Consider the following 22,247-nt stretch of genomic DNA (forward strand, 5'->3'; position numbering starts at 1 on the left):
TTCAGAGACCTGACCTGTGTAATTTACTACAGACGGCAGAGCACACGATTGCCGCAAAGCCGCGCCCACTTGCAGTGACACGCTAGCCGTGTCACTGCCTCTTCACCTATCCAGCCCTTTTTCTACCTTCCTGGAGACTGACATCTGACATCATTGGGAGGCGGGGCTTAACTCTAGGGGCAGAGTTTAAGCCCAGAGCCGCCGGCCGGTTACTGCACACAGGGGCCATAGATTCTGGATGTGACGGTGTCCACAATAAATAAAAAAAGAAAAAGAAAGAAGAGGTGCATGCTGGGTGCTCCTGCTATGTATAATATATATATATATATATATTTTATATTACATATATATATATATATATATACACACACACACACATATGCACACAGATATACAGTATATCTAACTATACATTATATATATATGCACACGTGTGTATGTATATATATATATATATTTATGCACATACATGTACATATATTTACACACACACACACACACATATATATATATATTGTATAGTTAGATATACTGTATATCTATGTGTGCATATGTGCGTCATGTGGATGGATTTACCATGTGTATATATATATATATATATATATACATATATATATATATATATAGTAGCGTATAGACCGGCACTCCAAAAGTATCTTAATTCATCCTGCCTTGGTGCCTTTCCCCAGCAGACCAATACTCACACCGCAATATATCCACAAAGCGGGCGCCACTCAGAGGACTTGAAAGAAAAGATTCAACACCACTTCATAATTTCACCGCCGTTTCAGTCTCTTTTATTTGAGATTTTCCTCAGGGACCATAACAAGTAAGTACAAAAAAGAACAATAAATACCCACATGCAGATTGATCAGACGCCCCCGCCAGAAGTGATGACATCCTCAGGGCAGCGCGCTTACTGCCGATGTCTCTCACAAGATGGACGGCATCTGGTTACCTAGGTGACAAACAACTAGGTGATGTCATCTCTCCTGGCACCCTCTGAATGCCGCCCGCTTTGTGTATGTGTATATATATATATATATATATATAGATACACACACAGAGCAAATGCACTTGTATTAATCCAAGTTCATCTACCTGAGTGCCTTTGCCATAAAGTGTACAGGCCCATGTGAAATACACCTAACAGAGCCGTAAATAGACTTTTTGGTGCCCTGTGCCAGAAAAAGCATTGGCGCCCCCTCATTTTTCAAAGGGATATAATGCACCAAAAAAGGGCCATGGCTTCATGGGGAAGGACCAGGGAAGAGATAGGGGAGGCCAGGAGATGCTGGGGATGAAATAAGAGGAAGCTACAAGCAAGAATTATAATAAACAGAAATTTGACAGGCCCAAACAGCGCCCCCTGACCTGTGGTGCCCTGTGCGATGGCACCGGTTGCACTACCCTAGCTACGGCCCTGACCCCTAATAATAGGTGAGTAAATCACAGCACAGCACTTCAGGAATTCTGAACATGATTCAAAGATTTATTTTAAACGATTCGGGGTGAAACATCCCGTCCTCAGGAAACAGCAATTTCTTGAGGACGGGGGATGTTTCACCCTGAAACGTTGAAAATAAATTTCTGAACTGCCGTGCCGTGATTTACTCGCCTATTATTAGTGGTATTTTATATGTGACAATGTGTGTATATATATATATATATATATATATATATATATATAATATTCAATCAGACTACAACACCTCACTATATTTATGTGTTGTATTCATGAATAATACAACAGAATGGGCTCTGTCGGAAATTTTTAATTTTTTTTTCCTTCCAAATGCTCATATGCCCACATGTTGGCCACGCCCCCAATTCAGTACTGGGGTGTGTGCATGGGGGGGAGGGGGGGCACCGCAACATTCTCGTGCTCCAGGCTCCTAGCTACTCCTCTGCCTGTAGCAGTGCCCCCATAGTTATGCCCCTGTAGCAGTGCCCCCATAGTTATGTCCCTGTAGCAGTGCTCCCATAGTTATGCCTCTGTAGCAGTGCCCCCATAGTTATGGCCCTGTAGCAGTGCCCCCATAGTTATGGCCCTGTAGCAGTGCCCCCATAGTTATGGCCCTGTAGCAGTGCCCCCATAGTTATGGCCCTGTAGCAGTGCCCCCATAGTTATGCCCCTGCAGTGCCGGTTGTACAAAAAAAAAACCACTTACCTTAATCCCCACTCCTGCATCTGCCGCTGTCCTGTCCGCCTGGCTGCTCCTCGGAACTATGGGCGAGACGTCATGACGTCTCTCCCATAGGGCGCATGGAGAGAGCCGGAAGCTGGAGTTCAGAAGAGAACTCCAGCCTCCAGCTAGCGCGGCGCTGCAGGGAAGGAGCCGGGCGCCGGCTGGTAATAACATCTCAGCGGATGTCCGGCTTAGAGCCTCCCTTCGGCGCCGGGCTGGAGGTCACTGACGCTGGGTGCAGCGGGTGCGCCGCTGCACCCGGCGCCAGTAACCTCTATTCCTAGGGGTAATGGACGGCCAGCCGGGCATGCAATGTTTCATATGCATGCCCGGCTGTCCGTCCATTACCCCCAGGAATTTCAGTTTTACCCCAAATGGGGTAATTTACCCCTGTTTCCCGACCACTGTTTTAGAGGATGCGGTCCAGCAACAAATAATCACTCAGGAATTACAGAAGGTTTTGACTGTACCCTATCCTTTGGTCCCATTATACTATACATTACCAAAAATCCACAAGCGCTTAGTGGACCCCCCGTGATGTCCAATTATATCTGCATGGGGGTCCCTATATCAGCCAGTTTCAGTATACTTGGACACCTTATTGAATCCATGTATTCAGCAAACATCTTCCTACTTGAAGGATACCACGACCCTTTTGGTGGCATTGGAAGCCCTGGGGGTGTTACCAACAAATCTGTTTTTGTGTAGTGCGGATGTGACCAGCCTCTACACTAGGGATGTGCAGGCTCGGATAGGTTCGAGTTTGCACGTGGAGTTCAGATTTTTCCCTCCAAAAAAACGGAACTCAGAAAGAGGCAAAACGTCATCTTGCATGGACGAACATCATCATTCCTGGACAAAAGTCCAGGAATGATGATGTTCATCCATGCAAGATGACGTTTTGCCTCTTTCTGAGTTCCGTTTTTTTGGAGGGAAAAATCCGAACTCCACGTGCAAACTCGAACCTATCCGAGCCTGCACATCCCTACTCTACACCTGTATCCCTCATGATGCAGGCTGTGAAAAATCTTTTCACTAATAATTCTCATTATATAGGCCCACAGGGGGATTTTTTTTGTACAATTTTTACGAATGACATTGGAGAGGAATTATTTCCTCTTCGATAGTAAATACTATTTGCAGAGGGCATGGTGTGCGATAGGGTCCAATGTGGCCCCATCGTACGCCAACGCCTTTATGCATGAAGTTGAACACAGTCTATTATATAGTGCAGGCAGATTGTTGAAGGAGATTGTACTGAACTAAAGATATATAGATGATTTGCTTATATTTTGGCAGGGTACAGAAATGGAACTTCGAGCTCTATTAGATCAGCATAATATTTCCTCAAGTGTTGTTAAATTGACCTATAACATAAGTAAGGAAAAGATCCAATTTTTGGATGTGGATATTTCAATAAAAAATTACAAAATAGTTACCACATTGTGTTCTAAAAACACCGATAGAAATACATTGCTGAGACACAACAGCTTTCATCATGTCACTTACGTAGGGGCTTGCCCTATTCCCAGTTCTTGAGAGCACGGCGGGTCATATCTGATCCCACACAGGTTGAGCCTGCTATACAGGTGATGCTTGCAAAATTTGTGGCCCGTGGATATAAGAGAAATGAATTAGAGAAGATTAAAACAAGGTTTTGGGTATTCCGATGGAGGCCACATTAACATCTAAAATAGCTGCTAGAAATAATCCTACACAAATAATAACATGGGTGAATAGGTATACAACTAGCAGTCAAAGGATTAACAGTAAAGCAAAGAACTGGTGGCCCATTATAAATTCTGATAGGAAATTGCCTGCATTATATGGCTCTAGACTGATGCCTTGTCACACGAGAGGTAGGAATTTAAAGACCATGCAATGTAATAGGCGAAAAAGTTTCACCTATGAATAGCAGGTGGAAAAAAGTGCAGAATTGGGGTTTTGGGGTGCAACCCCCGTGCAACCTTCAGACAGTCCCCCAAAGGTAAACTGCATCAGGTGCTTGCCGCAGGTGGATTTTTCACGATTTTTTAAACTTTACTTTAGCAACTTTAAAATATGCTGGCCCCCATTTACAAGTACCCCAAATTTGCTGGGATAAGTTATTCTCTGCAAAAAAAACCTCTGAATACTATTTTTCACCACTTATACAGAAACGCTATTTAGCAGCTATTGACCCGTTTAAAAACACCAAATACCTTCAGCAAGCCAAATAGGGGGGTATGATAGTGAATCCCCATGTCAGAGCATCTTTTGGGGGGTCTCGGGCTGATTTCCCCAAATCTGACATGACTTTCAGCTTGTTTCAGTTTCGCCGGGTCCTTTTTTTGCGTACTTTCAAATTGATTACGGGGATACGCGGGGACCCGCACGATACTTTTCCACTTGCAAAACAGGCAAAGTAGGCGAAAAGTCCGGGAGGCGGAAAAGTATTGCGTGTCCGCTCAAAATGAATACGGCTTATGGAGGTAATAGTCCTTTGCGCCAATTCTGTCCAACTGTGTTGTTATTATTCCATGTTCCTGTCGTTTCTTCCACATGCGATTTTCTCAATGTTGTGAAGCAGGAAAACAAAGACTATATATGTATAAGTAAAATGATCAAATAAAGTTGCACACAACCAAGGTGAGCTGTATAAATGACACCAGTGTCCTTAAATCAAAACACAGTGTATCTGCTCCCAGTGTTCTCATGCAATGAAGGAAGAAGTTCTGCTCACTTTGAGCTTGGATAGATAGCCACAACCTTTTACATGTACTGAAGCTGAAATAACGATGCTCACATTATATCTCACATCAATAGGAATGTTCACACCTTGCACCCATATTATTTTAAACTCACCTGTCCGTGGTCCCTTGTCGGGTGTCAGCGCTGCTCAGAACACGGGAAAATGGCCGCTGCCGGCCATCTATCCGGCGTCCTGCGCATGCGCAGTAGACTCCAGGCACACTCTAGTGCCTGGAGTCTACTAATGCTCCGGTGGCTGGCCAGCCGTGTCAGTCGGCTACCGGCCACCGGGGAGAGAGAAGGGAGCCCCGCACGGGGAGTGCACATGGGCCCCCTCCTCTCTTAAGCTGCCCCTGCCCATGGCAGTAGTGCCCCTTATTCAATTCCCTCAGTGGTGGTGCCCCTTATGCAGCGCCCACAGTGGTGGTGCCCCTTATGCAGTGCCCACAGTGGTAGTGCCCCTTATGCAGTGTCCACAGTGGTAGTGCCCCTTATGCAGTGCCCAAAGTGGTTGTGCCCCTTATGTAGTACCCCTTATGTACAGCCATGGCCAAAAGTTTTGAGAATGACACAAGTATTGGTTTTCACAAAGTCTACTGCTTCAGTTTTTATTATGGCAATTTGCATATACTCCAGAATGTCATGAAGAGTGATCAGATGAATTGCAAAGTCCCTCTTTGCCAAGACAATGAACTTAGGGCCTGATTCAGAGCCGGACGCAATTAGCGCTCGCTCGTCCAGAAAATAGGGGTGGCTATTCAAATCAACCGTTTGCTCTTTGTGGTCTGTTCACGCCTCTAGGTCTGAACGAGCGAACAAAACTTGCGGTCGTTTTTTAAAACAATACGCCCCCTGGCCGCTCGCATCCTACGTCATGTCCGCTATTTATTAGATTAATCGAGTACATCGACCAGGGTATGAACTGCTCGCTATCTTGGGGTTGGTTTTTGCTACCACAATTTTGCGAGCAGTTCTGGCTATAAAATAACCCAGTGACGTGGTCAATGACGCTGCTGTTTTAATTATGCACACCCATAAAACGCCCGTTTTGACCTTTAAGCACGCCTGCGTTCGGATCTCCACTCCCCGTTTTCAAGCACCTTCCCCCGTTACCACCCACATACGCCTACTCCTGCCACTCAAATTATCAGGCATTCGCTATTTTGAGAGCACATGAATTTTGACCGCACTGACTGGTTCACGCATGCGTATAACGATCCGTACGCATGCGCAGTTGGACAAACATCGCTCGGAGCGAATGAGCGGCCACTTTCGAGCGGCTCTGAATCAGGCCCTTAATGCCAAAAACAACATTTCCACTGCATTTCAGTCCTGCCACAAAAGGACCATCTGAAATCATGTCAGTGATTCTCTTGTTAGCACAGGTGAGAGTGCTGACGAGGACAAGGCTGGAGATCACTCTGTCATGCTGATTGAGTTAGAACAACAGACTGGAAGCTTTAAAAGGAGGGTGGAGCTTGAAATCATTGTCCTTCCTCTGTTAACCATGGTTACCTGCAAGGAAACACGTGCAGTCATCATTGCTTGCACAAAAAGGGCTTCAAAGGCAAGGATATTGCTGCTAGTAAGATTGCATCTAAATCAACCATTTATCAAGAACTTCAAGGAGAGAGGTTCAATAGTTGTGAAGAAGGCTTCAGGGTGCCCAAGAACATCCAGCAAGCACCAGGACCATTTCCTAAAGTTGAATCAGCTATGGGATCAGGGCACCACCAGTGCAGAGCTTGCTCGGGAATGACAGCAGGCAAGTGTGAGTACATCTTCACGCACAGTGAGGCGAAGACTTTTGGAGGATCGCTTGGTGTCAAGAAGGGCAGCAAAGAAGCCACTTCTCTCCAGGAAAAACATCAAGGACAGACTGATATTCTGCAAAAGGTACAGGGATTGGACTGCTGAGGACTGGGGTAAAGTAATTTTCTCTTGATGAATCCCCTTTCAGATTGTATGGGGCATCTGGATAAACCTTGTCTGGAGAAGGAAAGGTGAGCGCTACAATCAGTCCTGTGTCATGCCAACAGGAAAACATCCTGAGACCATTCATGTGTGGGGTTGCTTCTCTGCCAAGGGAGTGGGCTCACTCACAATTTTGCCTAAGAACACAGCCGTGAATAAAGAATGGGTACCAAAACATCCTCCAAGAGCAACTTCTCCCAACCATCCAAGAACCGTTTGGTGACGAACAATGCCTTTTCCAGCATGATGGAGCACCTTGCCATAAGGCAAAAGTGATAACTAAGTGGCTCGGGTAACAAACCATCGAAGTTTTGGGTCCATGGCCAGGAAACTCCCCAGACCTTAATCCCATTGAGAACTTGTGGTCAATCCTCAAGAGGCGAGTGGACAAACAAAAACCCACAAATTCTCCAAGCATTGATTAGGCAAGAATGGGCGGCCTCCCTTGTCCCCGAACATGTCCAACCAGACAATATCGTCAGGTTGGACGGGATGTTCGGACGATGAACGGCAAGGCTCAACGACCAGCGGGAGTGCGCTTGGTCATTGGTCATTCATCGTTTGGGCTGAAAAATGTAACAATTTTTTTGAACGATTTAAGTTAACGACAAATCGTTAAAAAAATCGTTACGTCTGTATGCACCTTTTATGCTGTTTTGGTGGAATCGTTTAGAGTTTTCATGCAAGTGTAGACACTGTATCATTCATAATAAAATTCCTTTTGCAACAAATCACATGAACATATTTTTACCAAGGGCAGAACTATGGGAGACAATGGAGGCGCCTGTCGCCGGGCTCCAGCTCTGAAGGGGCACCTCCTCCATTATCCACAAAATATTCACCCCACTTAGGGCTGTAATTATATACCCGGAGTGTACCGCCACGGGCGCCCAATACATGGCACCCCTTCCTGGCACCTGAGAAGCCACTATACACTAGTGGAGAGCTCCATGTCAGACCATCAGCTGCTGCCTTTGTCTATCTATAACCTGTCTGCATGTGAATTGCTACATTAGAGTGTCAGCAGCTGTGACGGGGGGGCACTAAATTATAACTTGCCTCCAGGTGTCTGGGATGAACTTACGCCACTGATTGTGACATAAAACATTACAATATTCCTCAAATCAATTCTTATCTAAAGGTTTCACATAAACACTATTGTACTTGGCAGTGTATATATCTTATTACTCTACATTAACATTTCTAAAACACAACTACAACACCTTAATAATCCCTTTAAGTGAGTTTATATCTTTTGGCCAAGTCTCACCCGTTGGTGCACATACGGTGTATCGCTGGCTATTTCTCCCGGGTTTGTTAGTAAGGGAACAGATGAAATGTTAAAGCCCCTGCGATTTGACAGAGAAGGATAATGGTGGGGAACGCAGCCACCAGTCCCATAGCTACATCCTTCTAAAAGGTCTAGAGGGGATCTGTCAATCAGCGACCTCTGTGATGTAGGAGGCTGCAACCTGACGTAAGCAGTCTATGGTGTCTGTGTGCTGCAGTTACCTATTCCACTCTCTCATGCAGATCCTGCGCTCCCTTCACAGGACATGGATGGGCTGCAGACAGGGTCTTGTAATCACTTCTCCAGGGGATCTGGTCCGGTCACCCACTGCCTGCCTTCAGGGGAGGAGGGACCACCATTTGAGGAGGGGAGACTGTCTGCTCAGTCATCACCACAGAACTACCCCATTCTCCTTGACAGTTACCTCAGGACTTCCTGGAATGGCCGCCCTCAGCGCCCCTCCTCACAGCTTAGCTCTGACCAACCGCTGCTCACCTCCAACTGTCACTTGCCTGACCACCTGGAACTGCTCATGTGACCTCCTCCTGAGCTGCAGAGACTGCTGGGAATTGCGGCCCGTCTGTGTAATGACATACACGTGTTCTGCACAGTTTCAGACATAATACCTATCATAGCAGGATATTACAAATGGAACACAGCGGCAGATGAAACACAGCTCTGTATGCAGCGTGGACGCTGCGGCACTGACAGGTAATGGAACACAGTGGCAGATGAAACACAGGTCTGTATGCAGAATGAAAGCTGCGATGCCGGCAGGCGAACAATACTCAGCGTAGATGGTAAATAGTGAGAACCCACAAAGTAGCAGATAGAGTCACAGAGGACACGAACACAGGATACAGGAGTAAGCCTGGAACCATACTTGCCAACTCTCCATGAAATAGTAGCAATCTCCCTGACTCTTGTAGAGTCTATCAAACTCCCAGATTGCTCCTTACCCCCAATATGAAGAATATATTATATATACATATACACATATATACACACACATACCAGATATAAACATTGAAATGGGATCATTAGTATCATTTCCCCACATTGGTTATGAGGCACAATGATCCCCATGGCTACATGCATTTTCTTAAAAAGTAGCTGTAGATATGTATCCTGCTAGGACCCAGCAGGATGAGACTTTCCTTGGGGCTATGCATGCTGGGAGGGAGTTCTTGTTTGTGCTCAGTTCAGTAACTGATGTTATTGTAAGTAAATGGTTATGCTGAACTCCTGACTCCATGAGTCTTATCTGAAATACAACACATCTACATGGTGACTTAAGCGGGATACCATGGCTCAAGGACTCTGCCGCATCAACCCCCTTGTGTTTGATGAAACTATCACTGACAGACGGGTGCAGTTCAGGAGAGAATGGGCTGTGTACTGCATGGCTGGACTGTCCGAAAAATCAAAGCAGGTACAAGCATACACATTGCTTAATCTGGCTGGTGCAGAGGCAGTCACTAAAGCAGACACATTCACATATGCAGAGGGGGAAAACAAAGAAGACCCAGATGTATTAATTGCAAAGTTTGATGAGATTTGTATGCCTGTAAAAAATTTCATAATGGACAGGCACACATTCAACTCCACGAACCAGAACACTGGGGAAAATATACAGTCATAGGTGTCTACCCTGAAACTATTGGCAAGCAAATGTAACTTTGGAGCAATAACTGATGAGCTGATCATAGACCGTATCGTATGTGGTACCCGTAGTGATACAGTACGTGCACACTTACTACGAGAAAAGGATCTGACCTTAGACTCCGCCATTCACATCTACATGCTGCACGAGCCATCAGAACAGGGCACAAAAGAGTTACGGAGGGAGGCTGAAATATGCAGTGTACAGCGCACACAAATGCAATACAGGCCATGCTACAACTGTGGGGGACGCCATGCATTTGCGCGGGAGATGTGTCCTGCCTTTAACAAACGCTGCAACCACTGCAATAAGCTTAACCACTTTGCAAAGTGTTGCAGATCCAGACAAACCGTGACACACAGTGAACCACAAGTAACACAGGTAGACAGACAGATGCATAAAGTCAACCACGTGGGCACGGAGTCAACAACGCATACCGATGAGACAATATATTGTGAAAGTGTCAATCTAATTGCAAACCAAGGAGAGATTTTCACTAACTTATGTGATAAAGAGAGTGGTGATACATTGAAGATTAAAATTTACACTGGTGCCAAATGCAACGTGATATCCAAAACTCTGCTACACAAAACCAGCCCGCAGGCAACAATAGATCACACAGACACTGTAAACTTAGTTGCATATGGGGGTCATATTATCAAGACTGTGGGCACCACCACCATCGAATATACGGGTGCACCATTGCTATTCCACATAGTAGATAGTGACGTTAGGCCATTGCTTGGACTGCCTGACAGCGTGCGCCTTGGGTTGATACATTTGGGGCCTGAAGTACACATGATACAACAAGACACCCCAGAGTTCCACGACTTCAAGGATTTATTTACATGCGACACCAGCGGCAAACTACCCGTCATATACCACATGCGTTTAGATGAATCTGTCATCCCTACAGTGTGTGCACCCCGGAGGGTTCCAATCGCCATGAAGGATAAGGTCCTAGCTGAGTTAGAGCGCATGACTGTGCTTGGTGTCATAGCCCCTATTGAAGAGGCGACTCAGTGGGTATCTGCAATGGTTGCTGCTATAAAAAAAGATGGGACTGTCAGGATTTGCATAGACCCTGTACACCTCAATAAAGCGCTGCTACGACCCCGCCACTCATTGAGAACAGTAGAACAAGTCATTGCAGACATGCCAGAAGCCAAGGTCTTCAGCACATTATATGCCAAATGTGGGTTTTGGCAAATCCCATTAGACAAAGAATCGTCACTCCTCACTGCTTTTATGACACCAGCTGGGAGATATGTCTTTCTACGCATGCCATATGGATTGACTACTGGCAGTGAAGTGTTCCAATGGTGTGCAACTGTTTGCTGTATACCCCTGTGAGATTATAGTCGATGATATCCTTGTCTGGGGCCGTACTATGCAAGAGCATGACGAGCTTCTACGCCAGGTATTGGACAGAGTACATGCTATCGACTTAAAGCTAAACCCAGATAAGCGCAGATTCAGAGTGGCTGAAGCCCCATACGTGGGTCACCTCCTAACTAACCATGGTGTTAAACCCGACCCTCACAAAACGGCAGCCATCCAGCACATACCTTTGCCTGTGGACAAACTTAGCCTCCAACGCTTCTTAGGGATGACTAACTACCTGTCAAAATTCATCCCCACTTACAGTGAGATCACTGCACCCCTGTGGCATCTTTTGCACCAAGATACAGTGGTGTTGGTTGGAACACCACCAGGCCGCGGTGTCAAAACATAAATGTATACTCACCAGCCCTCCTATTCTGCAATACTTCAATGTACACTTACCGGTGGTGATCTCAGCTGACGCCTCACAACACGGGCTGGGTGCAGTTTGCCTCCAGAACAATTGCCCAATTGCTTTTCATTCCAGGTCTCTGACGGACACAGAATCACGTTACGCACAGATCAAAAAAGAGCTGTTGGTGTTTGCTTGCCACAAATTCCATGATTTCATCTACTGGCGGCCGGTCACCGTCGAAACTGACCACCAACCGCTCATTACCATCCTGCAAAAGTCCCTGCACAATGGATCTGCCCGTATTCAAAAGATGATGCTCAAATTACAGAGGTACCACCTAGACGTCGTCTACAAGAGTGGCAAAGAAATGTTCGTGGCTGATGCCCTCTCCAGAGCGTTCCTACCCCATCCTGCTCCACCTCAGGTTGATGATGACTATGATGTAATGACTGTGCAATTCCTGTCCTCTGCCCGAATGGAGGAGCTGCGTACAGAATCTTTGGCGGATGAGTTATATCACCGCCTCTCTCAGGTTATCCTGCGAGGCTGGCCACAGTCTTCCAGGGAGCTACCCCAAGTCATTACGCCCATTCTTTGCCATGTGAGATGAGTTATCACTATCAGATGGGATTGTTTTGCGAGGTCAGAGATTTGTTATACCCTACACATTGCAAAAGTACTACACCAAGCAACTGCACCAAGGCCACCCTGGTCTGGAGGCCATGAAGCGCAGGGCCAGGGAACTGCTCTATTGGTCTACCATGTTTCATGATCTAGAGAAGGAGATCTCTGTTAGCGGCCCTTCATGTACACCAACCTAAAGAGCCACTGCATCCGCATGACATATCAGATCTTCCCTGGTCTGTCACTGCTGCTGATGTTTTTGTACAGAGGGGTAAGGAGTACCTAGTTCTTATAGACTCTTACTCAGGATGGTTTGAAATCGATCACTTAACCACTGTTACCAGCACCAGCACTTTGCCACACATGGAATACCACAGAAACTCATTACAGACAATGCCACACAGTTCATGAGCAATGAGTTCAAGCTGTTTGTTTGTACTTGGGATTTCACACACATCACCAGCAGTCCACTATATCCCCAATCCTATGGATTCGCAGAAAGAGCTGTTATTTCCGCCAAGCATCTGTTAGAGAAATGCACACGAGACCAGACCGACGTTTGTCTGGCCTTCCTTAACCTACATAACATACCGTGAGTTGGATTACCATCCCCTGCCCAGCAGTTGTTATCACGTCGCACCAGAACCCAAATCCCAATTACCAAACAACAGTTACAGACACAAGTGCAGGCAGCACTGGCTGCTAAGCGTATGTATAATAAAAGGAGTTATGACCGTACAGCACACGCTCTCCCTCAGTCCCAGGACAAGCTGTTCGACTACAGACCGCTCGAGGATATGACTAACTTGCTACTGATCTAAAGGAAGCACTGGCCCAACAGCTATGTTGTTCAAGCAGATGGAGCTGTGTATGAGTGTAATCGTCGCCACCTCCTGAGTGTACCTGAAGAGACTATTACTGGCGACCAATGTAACAATGGACGGCACAAACCCCTCTCACATCACACCAAGCCCGGGGTTGTCAGAACCTGTGGCTTCCTCAATTGATAATGAACCGCCATCTGACTCAATGGCACCAACAGATATCCCTTGCAATGACCAGGCTCCCATTCCGAACATGTATACCACCAAGTCAGGACGCGTATGCAGGCCCAATTTCCGATTCCGGGATTATGTCACAATCTTCCACACCCATTCTCTCTCCATTCGTTATTCTCTATCATCTTTATGAAGGGAGGGATGTAGATATGTATCCTGCAAGGACCCAGCAGGATGAGACTTTCCTTGGGGCTATGCATGCTGGGAGGGAGTTCCTGTTTGTGCTCAGTTCAGTTACTGATGTTATTGTAAGTAAATGGTTATGCTGCACTCCTGAGCCCATGAGTCTTATCTGAAATACAACACATCTACAGTAGCAGTGTGTTTTCCTCAGCAAATAGATCTTACCGACTGCTTTCGGGGCTTATTTACATTTGAATGTAAGTCAATGTTATTATGACACGCCTCTCAGATGTACCAGTACACGCCCACTTTACTGCCATGCTCATAGCTGTGCTCACAATCTCCCTGAAATGCTTTTTCAAAAGTAGGCAAGTGTGCTTGAAATATCCAGGGTAGGAACACGTTGTTCAGGCAAAAGGTTGCTCACAGGAACTGGTTTAAATAGGAGGTGGTCAAAAGCCATTGGTCTAGCTGACCAGGTGAGCACCCAGACTCCTGGGATGTCTTGGAAACTGAAATGAGTCTGAAAGGGATGCTAAGACCCCAATTTGTGACAGTTCCTTTGCATGTGTATATAGTGGGGGAGGGGGGGTGTATAGTTTCTGAAAATATTACAAAAATAAGAATTCTGATGCATTACCTAATCTGCTGGTGTTCACTGATATCGGCTGGCTGGCAGCGCTGTCAAGTGCATTCTCAGCCTTCACTTCTATCTGATATTCATGACGAAATATATCCTTGTCGTAGAAGAAGGAGCAGTAATTGTTGCTTGTATTGCAGAGTAGTTCACTATCTGGTCTGCCAATGAGAAAATAAATACCTGTAGAGAAGCCCTGCAATTCCAGCTGCACGTTATGGTAAAGAGAGAGAACACACTTACGTTTCTGTAGTCACTGTGAAAGCTGTGGGAATTAGTGCGGCATTTCCTGACTTCCAGGAACAAGTGATATTTTGTCTGTGGTAGTAAATGCAGGATATATTTTGAGGAATTTCTGGTGGATCTGTAAATATATTAAATCATAGAACTCTGAAGCACAAATTAGGGGTCGATTACAAAGATATGCAGGTATGGAGAAAAGAGGACTCTTTTTGGGGGCACTCAATGTTTGTATATTAAAATATTTAAAATGTAACTTTTAATAGTAGTAGAGTAAAATAAGTTTTCACACAAACAAGGGGTATTGAAAACAACATATAAACATAGGCATTAATAATGGTTACCCAAAAAAAGAGGGAAAACCAAAAGTACGATCTGGATGAAGGCGAATATTAAAGATGATGAATCCCTTCAAGATTTGTATTAATACAGTTTAGAAATCCCTTAATAAATTACAGATATAGAGGGAATACTAAGATTCAATGTATAACATGGCAGCAAGTATATGAATCAATATAATCGGTATCCAGTCTAAGGCAATGCTCCTCAGCACGGCTAATTTACTTAGAGGTACAGAATATCAATGTTCCACAGAGGAAATGTTAGTCTGAAAAGGACTCTTACACAAGAAACTCCTCTCAATAATATGAAACCAGTTGTGAAAAAGATGAGTGTCACAAACATAAATATCAAAAGAATATTAGTTCATAGCATTCCTAAATTTCAATAGACACTGTATTTGAGCAGACATAGGTGCTTCTTAAACCGTAAGTGGTATATATGACTCCCATACATGGAATCATCTGCATTGTGTACAATTTTAGAATGATGTGTCAAACATTGTCACCTAAAATAGAAGGCAAGTTAGATAATATACTGTCAAAAACGAAAATTATAATTCCATGACCGGAAATATCATTTTTGAGGTGACAAGTGGAGTATGAAATAGATATATAATAGTAGGGACCCAGGGTCTGTCTCCCTCGATTACAAAGATGCAAGTCGGTGACTCTGCAGTACAATTTCAGCTTTTCTTGACCAGACCCTTATATTTGCAATATCCATTTATATTCTTATGGCTTATCACATCAAGGTAGCGGGGAATAACATTTCATTCTTCCAGTGGGAGTAGGTGGATGGATCAGGGTGTTCCTTACAGAATGGGGGTCAAGTGCAGGAAAGTAGCATAATCCGCACCAAGATAATAAAAAAGGAGCTTCAAAATGCATTTGGGGTTCACTGCTGTTATAGTCAGACTCGGTGACTGGTCGGGAGTCAATTTAACCTGCATAAGAATATTATTTTAGCACGTGCTTGTACTTTAGGTATCGGTGATCAGTCTCTAGCATACATGTTCTCGGATGAAACAACACTTTTAAATCTTGATTAATGCGTTCAATTACAAAGTGGCATGCCTTATGGCATCAATCTCAACTTAGCCTCCACTCATTAATCAGCAAGATCCTGCTCATAGGAGGTAGGAGTATGGGGTTGGGTTGAGGTGGATTGTGGGCCTGACTCAGACCCGCTCGCAAGCGGGTCGATGGTGTGCTCTGCGCACGCGCGGCGGCCGCACTGCGCATGCGCAAGCCCCGGAGCGAGAGAGAAATTCTATTGCTCCATGGCTCACCACAAAAGGGGTGGCTGTCGATGTTGATTGACAGCTCGACCTGTTTTGTAGGCGTGGCGCGGGGGTGGCTTCACAAACGGAGGCGTTCCCATGCGAACGCCTGCCATTTGTGCGCGGCCCCACTGACATCACCAGTGATGTCAGTGGGAGAGCTTCCGGCTCTATTAGAGCCAGAAGCTCTCTGGGGCTTGCGGCCACGAGACCCTACCGCAAGGATCTCGTCGCAAGCCCCGATGGCCGCAATGGTCTTGACCATCGCGACCATCATCCTGGCCGCTCGCAACAGCTGTGGGTGGTCACCCACAGCTATGTGAGCGGCCAGGAGGCCGCACAAAAAAAAAAGAAAACGCCCTGATTCAGAGCAAGCGCTCGTTCAGAGCGTCCGTCTCTGAATCAGGCCCTGTGTGTGCAGCAGTGGGAGATCATTCATAAATCACATAAAACATACTTTCCTTTGGTAATATCAGGGGAACACTGTTTTCCTGTCACCTACATCATGTGAGAGAGTTACAAAGGGAAAGGAGATGGAAATGAAGGACTCCACGTCATCAAACACTCAATAATAACTCTATGACTTGCTGCATAACAGGAATAGTTTAACATCTAGCCCATCACAACAATCTTCAAACAGAGCCATTGTAAGAAGAGCCAACAAAAGTACCTGGATGGGCATAGTAACAGGTACAGTGACAATAGCTTATTGTATGGAAATATGGCCTTATTTCATCAGTACTTACATCCAGTCTTAATGGTAATTGAATCCAGATTCTGTTCATTAGGTGCGTAGAGACAACATGTCACTCTAACAGATGGGGTCATCAGATTGTGAATGGTTATACGGATGACAGTCTCATTCATCCTATCATACTGTACAGAAGTTATGTCTGGTTTCAAACTCCAAAACGAATAACTTGTCAAGTTGCTGTTGTTCAGCTTACAGAAAATCGTGATATTTGTTCCTTTTTTAACATACTGTACACTTGGGAATATTTTACCACCGATTGAAGATCCTGAAGCTAGGAATGGAAACAAAACACAAAATCAATAAGATATTAAATACACACATTGCGGATATATGATCCGAGTCAGACGCAAGTTGATATTCACGTAAGTTGGGGATTCTTTTATGACTGTGTTTTAATCCTGAAAAAGTCTCACAGCTCATGTGTTCCATGGTATGTGTGCGCACAGAGACGCAGGGCCAATTGAGCCGTACTGACTCTGCAATGTTTTGGGCGGTTACTGGGTAGTGGCTAAACAGATACACACAGATCTTCCGTCTTATGGGTAGGTTATGGGTAGGCTATGGGAGTGTCTCTGGCACGATGCAGGAGTGGTTATGGACTCAGATGCTTAATCACTAAATCATGTTTAGTAAATAAATACTCAATGGTACTAAAAAAAAAACAATAATGAAATTAACTAATTCAAAAAGAGCGCTTAATGGACAGTGTAAATTTAGTACATCAAAATATCACACTCAATAAATGTATAAAATCTGAAAAATAAGATAAATATATAATAAAATTGATCAGGACAGGCTACGGAAAAAATATATATAACCGTCTATATAGATCTTAACAACCACGTGTGTGTGTGTGTGTGTGTGTGTGTGTGTGTGTGTGTGTGTGTATATATATATATACACACACACACATATACACAGCATCTCCCAGTACTGGACTGTAATCCCTCTGCAGTTGGTGTCCACACTTAGGGATACAATGTTATCTGTGAAATAAAGATCTGAATAAATATATAACATATGAAATCCTGATTCTCCTGTTGAATAACGGTCAGAAATAAAAAGATTTTGGTTTCCCCAATCTAATATAGCTCACTTTCCAAGTGGAAAGTGAGCTATATTAAATTGGAGAAGCCAGGCGCTTCACAGAAACACTATTTTGTTCTTTATATATGTATATATAACAGAGTGTGTTACAGTGACCTCCATATAATATAGAGGGCAATACAGTGACTGCCACATAATACAGAGGACATCACAGTGACTACCAGATAATACAAAGAACATCGCAGTGACCACCGTATAATACAGAGAGCATTACAGTGACCACCATATAATACAGAGAACATCACAGTGACCACCAAATAATGCAAAGATCATTGCTGTGACCACTGTATAATACAGAGAGCATTACAGTGACCGCCATATAATGCAGAGAACATTGCAGTCTCCACCATATAATACGGAAAGCATTACAGTGGCCGCCATATAATACAGAGAGCGTCGCAGTGAGTGCCATATAATAGAGCATCAGTGCTCGCCATATAATACATTAAGCATCCAATACAGAGAACTCCAATGACCACAAGAGGACATCACAGCCACACACTACAGCCCCTGAAATGGAATAAGTCAGATAAGCAAGCAGCTTGCAGATCTACATCTATAATACAGCACAGCCCCGCGCCCACCTAACTCCTCCATCCTTCACTTCTGCCGCCGACACACGGAGCTTGTGGCTGCATTATAGTGAAGCAGAGCTGAGGCAGGAGGCCAACACAGTTGTAGTCTGACCTGCAACACTACTGAATGGTGGTGATTATTGATCATCATCACCATTCACTGATCCAGCTGCTGCAGCTATATATATATATATGTGTGTGTGTATGTGTGTGTATATATATATATATAGATAGAAGAAACATGCTGGGCGGCACTCAGGACGGCTGTAATAATGACACAAACACCGCTAGATATGAATCGACGTTTCAATGTTGAACACATTTTCTTCAGGATACACAAATGTGTTGAACATTGAAACGTCGATTCATATCTAGCGGTATTTGTGTCATTATTACAGCCGTCCTGAGTGCCGCCCAGCATGTTTCTTTCATAGTTCTCTGTTCACCGGAAGCAAGTATAACATTATATAGCAGTGGAGTGCCGGCTTTTTGCATTTTGTATATATATATATATATATTATATATATATATATGTATATATATATATAAAACACAGAACTGGATCAGAGCGCCTAGAAAGTGCCTCAGAGTATAATAGTGTGTACAAAGTGCAAGTGCTTTTTAAAATACACATACATATATAGCAGGTAAATGTAAAAAAGGGGTTTATACAAATATAAACGTGCCACGTGACTAATTTTAAGAAGACTGGATAATGCAAGTGGATAAATGACCATATAAAATTAATTTATTAATACTACATAGATGTAGGATACAAACATCATACAGACATATTTAAAAAACACATAACGAAATCAGACAATAAAATAATAAAAACATGAATAAGAACAATCGCAAAAAAGTGTTATAGAATCATAAATATCTTATCTGATTCCTTGAGAGGAAAATATCAAAGTAGTACAGGCTCCCAACGCGTTTCGTCTCTAAATTGACTTCTTCAAGGGGATAATTTGCCTTAGAACTGTCCAGGTATTTATACCTAATTATGGGGGTGAAAGTCCCGCATTTTTTCGATACAGCATGTTGTCACTTCCTGTGACTCACTTCCTGTTTATTCGGAGTAGAGGTATAGGGATAAAGCTTATTATAAATGAGGTTACTGGGATAGTGTTAACTATAAAACATTATTGCAGTTGATATGGGCAGCGATAAAGTATTAAAAAACGCTGCCTTGTTTTCGCGATACATGGATATTCCTTCCGTCACTTCCGGTGGAGTAGGTCATACTGTTTCAGCCCGTAGTTATTCACGTGACCGCTAGACGTCACTTCCGGTCCGGCTGGTGTCGAGCGAGTCAATCAGCTGTTTCCGCCCCACGCCAGTACCCATGTATCCAAAGGTGCGGCTCTTCCGGTTACGGCTAGGCGTGCATTGCCGGATGTAGATCTCGTTTTTATTGCACTCCTGGCAGGCCCATACTCCTCCATTGCACATGTGTGGTATTTTGCAGCCATCTTTTTGGTGGGTACTGGAGACAGAATACCATGATCTTTTAGCCAAGTTTTCTTCAAGAACTTGTATTGTGCCATTGCCAATTTATAGATTTTCATACATTAAAAGGAAACTGCAGAAAAATATCAATAGTAAAATAAAGTATTAACACATCAATTGTGCTGTTTGTGTTTTTAATTGTATCCTATGGGAAATGTTTTCCCCACTGGATGTCGCTAAACATTTCTAATTTGAATATCAGATTATAAGATAAATAATGCAAATCAAGGGAACATGGTGTCCTACCAGACAGTTTGTGATTTACTAAGAAAAAACCTAGGAAATGTTTATGGTAATCTATTCATACGAAAAAATAAAATGAATGATGATAGATAAGAATTATAAATGCGAATAAATACGAATAAATAATTAATATAAAATGTTGGTAATGAGGGATGGTTGGATAGGTTGAACATGGATGTAAGTATGCCACAATTTTTGAGAAACATATATTTATTTTTCAGGCATTATTGCCCAAAAAACACATAATAATTTTGAAAGTAACTCATAATTATCTAGCAACATTGTACATTCCTATGTGCTCCAAATTTGTTCTATGTATTTACGTGATCAAATAACGGTATATTCATGGAGGTACTGAATGAAAGTCTACATGGTATAGAGAATCATGGACATAGGTGGAACGGTCATGATGGAATATATTTTCTGAGGCAGGCAGGATCTAACTTAATTGGAGTACTGACAAGGTGGAAGGTACATCTACTGTTAGCATTCTTTTTTATTTGTCCATTGAATATTTAATTCTAGGTGAAGCACTCTTCTTCAAGTCTTGGTCTCAGGATGGTATCTTCAAAGCCTGGCTGGTTATCCCCTAAGGGCATGGAAGACATGAGGTCTCAGTACTTAGGATGGAAGAGATCTACAGCACCTGATATTCTCTGTTGTTCTCCCAACTAGATACTTGTCAGGCTCACACTTTATAGCTTCCAAGATCAGACGAGATTGGGCATATTCAGTGTGATATGGCTGTAGATCAAAATACCATTTTACCAAAGTACACCTCAGACTCGCTCACGTCATTCAAGTAGCTTATATGAAGGGGGCAATCTCATAGTTGTCATTGAAGCCTTGAGGGTATAGCGTGTCTAGCTCAAAAATCCAGAACATTCCTCTTCTGGATAATTTGTTGGAGAGATCTCCTCCTCTCTCTCCTATGGCGACATGTTCTAGAGCTTTGAAAGTCATCTCTTCAGTATTAGAGGCGTGATGTTCCGTGAAATGCTTGTATATCATATGTCCTTCCACTTTATTCTTTATGTTGCGCACATGCTCTTGGATTCTCAGTTTGAGTATTCTTTTGGTTTTTCCCACATACTTGAGACCACATGTGCACTCTAGTAGATAAATAATAGATGTGGAATTGCAGTTAATATGTTGTTTAATTTTATATTCCTTGGAATCATTACAGTTCTTAAAGATCTTCCTTTGGGGATGTAAGTACCTGCATATGTTGCATCTTCCACACTTGTAGCACCCAGGGTATTTAGAAAATACATTAACTTGTTGACTTGTATTGTTGTGTAGCATACTGGGAGCTAGGATATCTTTTAAATTCCTGGCTTTTTTAAAAACAATGGGTGGTTTTGGGGGTAGGGAATCTTTTAAAATGGGGTCCATTTTAAGTATATGCCAATGTTTATTAAGAGAGGCTTTAATCTTTTTTTCTTGTGCATTATAGGGAACATCACGCCTCTAATCCTGAAGAGATGACTTTCAAAGCTCTAGAACATGTCACCATAGGAGAGAGAGGAGGAGATCTCGCCAACAAATTATCCAGAAGACAGATGTTCTGGATTTTTGAGCTAGACACGCTATACCCTCAAGGCTTCAACGACAACTATGAGATTGCCCCCTTCATATAAACTACTTGAATGACGTGAGCGAGTCTGAGGGGTAAAATGGTATTTTGATCTACAGCCATATCACACTGAATATGCCCAATCTCGTCTGATCTTGGAAGCTATAAAGTGTGAGCCTGACAAGTATCTAGTTGGGAGACCAACAGAGAATATCAGGTGCTGTAGATCTCTTCCATCCTAAGTACTGACACCTCACATCTTCCATGCCCTTAGGGGATAACCAGCCAGGCTTTGAAGATACCATCCTGAGACCAAGACTTGAAGAAGAGTGCTTCACCTAGAATGAAATATTCAATGGACAAATAAAAAAGAATGCTTACAGTAGATGTACCTTCCACTTTGTCAGTACTCCAATTAAGTGAGATCCTGCCTGCCTCAGAAAATATATTCCATCATGACCGTTCCGCCTATGTCCATGATTCTCTATACCATGTAGACTTTCATTCAGTACCTCCATGAATATACCGTTATTTGATCACGGAAATACATAGAACAAATTTGGAGCACATAGGAATGTACAATGGTGCTAGA

General features: G+C 43.6%; 1 protein-coding gene and 1 pseudogene across 1 annotated transcript in view; one reads left to right on the forward strand and one right to left on the reverse strand.

Annotated features, from left to right (window-relative positions):
• IL31RA (interleukin 31 receptor A) overlaps nt 1–19,874 on the reverse strand; it is a 79,579-nt gene extending 59,705 nt beyond the window's left edge. The window contains exons 1-4 of the mRNA XM_088469449.1: nt 19,721–19,874; nt 16,635–16,913; nt 14,271–14,391; nt 14,031–14,188 (exon numbers count right to left, since the gene is read on the reverse strand). Of these exons, the coding sequence (XP_088325575.1) occupies nt 14,031–14,188; nt 14,271–14,391; nt 16,635–16,913; nt 19,721–19,874 (712 nt within the window). The remainder of the gene's footprint in view (nt 1–14,030; nt 14,189–14,270; nt 14,392–16,634; nt 16,914–19,720) is intronic.
• A 1,892-nt stretch (nt 19,875–21,766) lies between these two features.
• Nucleotides 21,767–21,884, forward strand: LOC148527005 (5S ribosomal RNA; annotated as a pseudogene).
• The last annotated feature ends 363 nt before the right edge of the window (nt 21,885–22,247 follow it).

The sequence above is a fragment of the Taudactylus pleione genome, unplaced genomic scaffold (genome assembly GCF_031769625.1).
Source record: "Taudactylus pleione unplaced genomic scaffold, aTauple2 ptg000092l, whole genome shotgun sequence".
In the NCBI taxonomy this organism is placed as follows: Eukaryota; Metazoa; Chordata; class Amphibia; order Anura; family Myobatrachidae; genus Taudactylus; species Taudactylus pleione.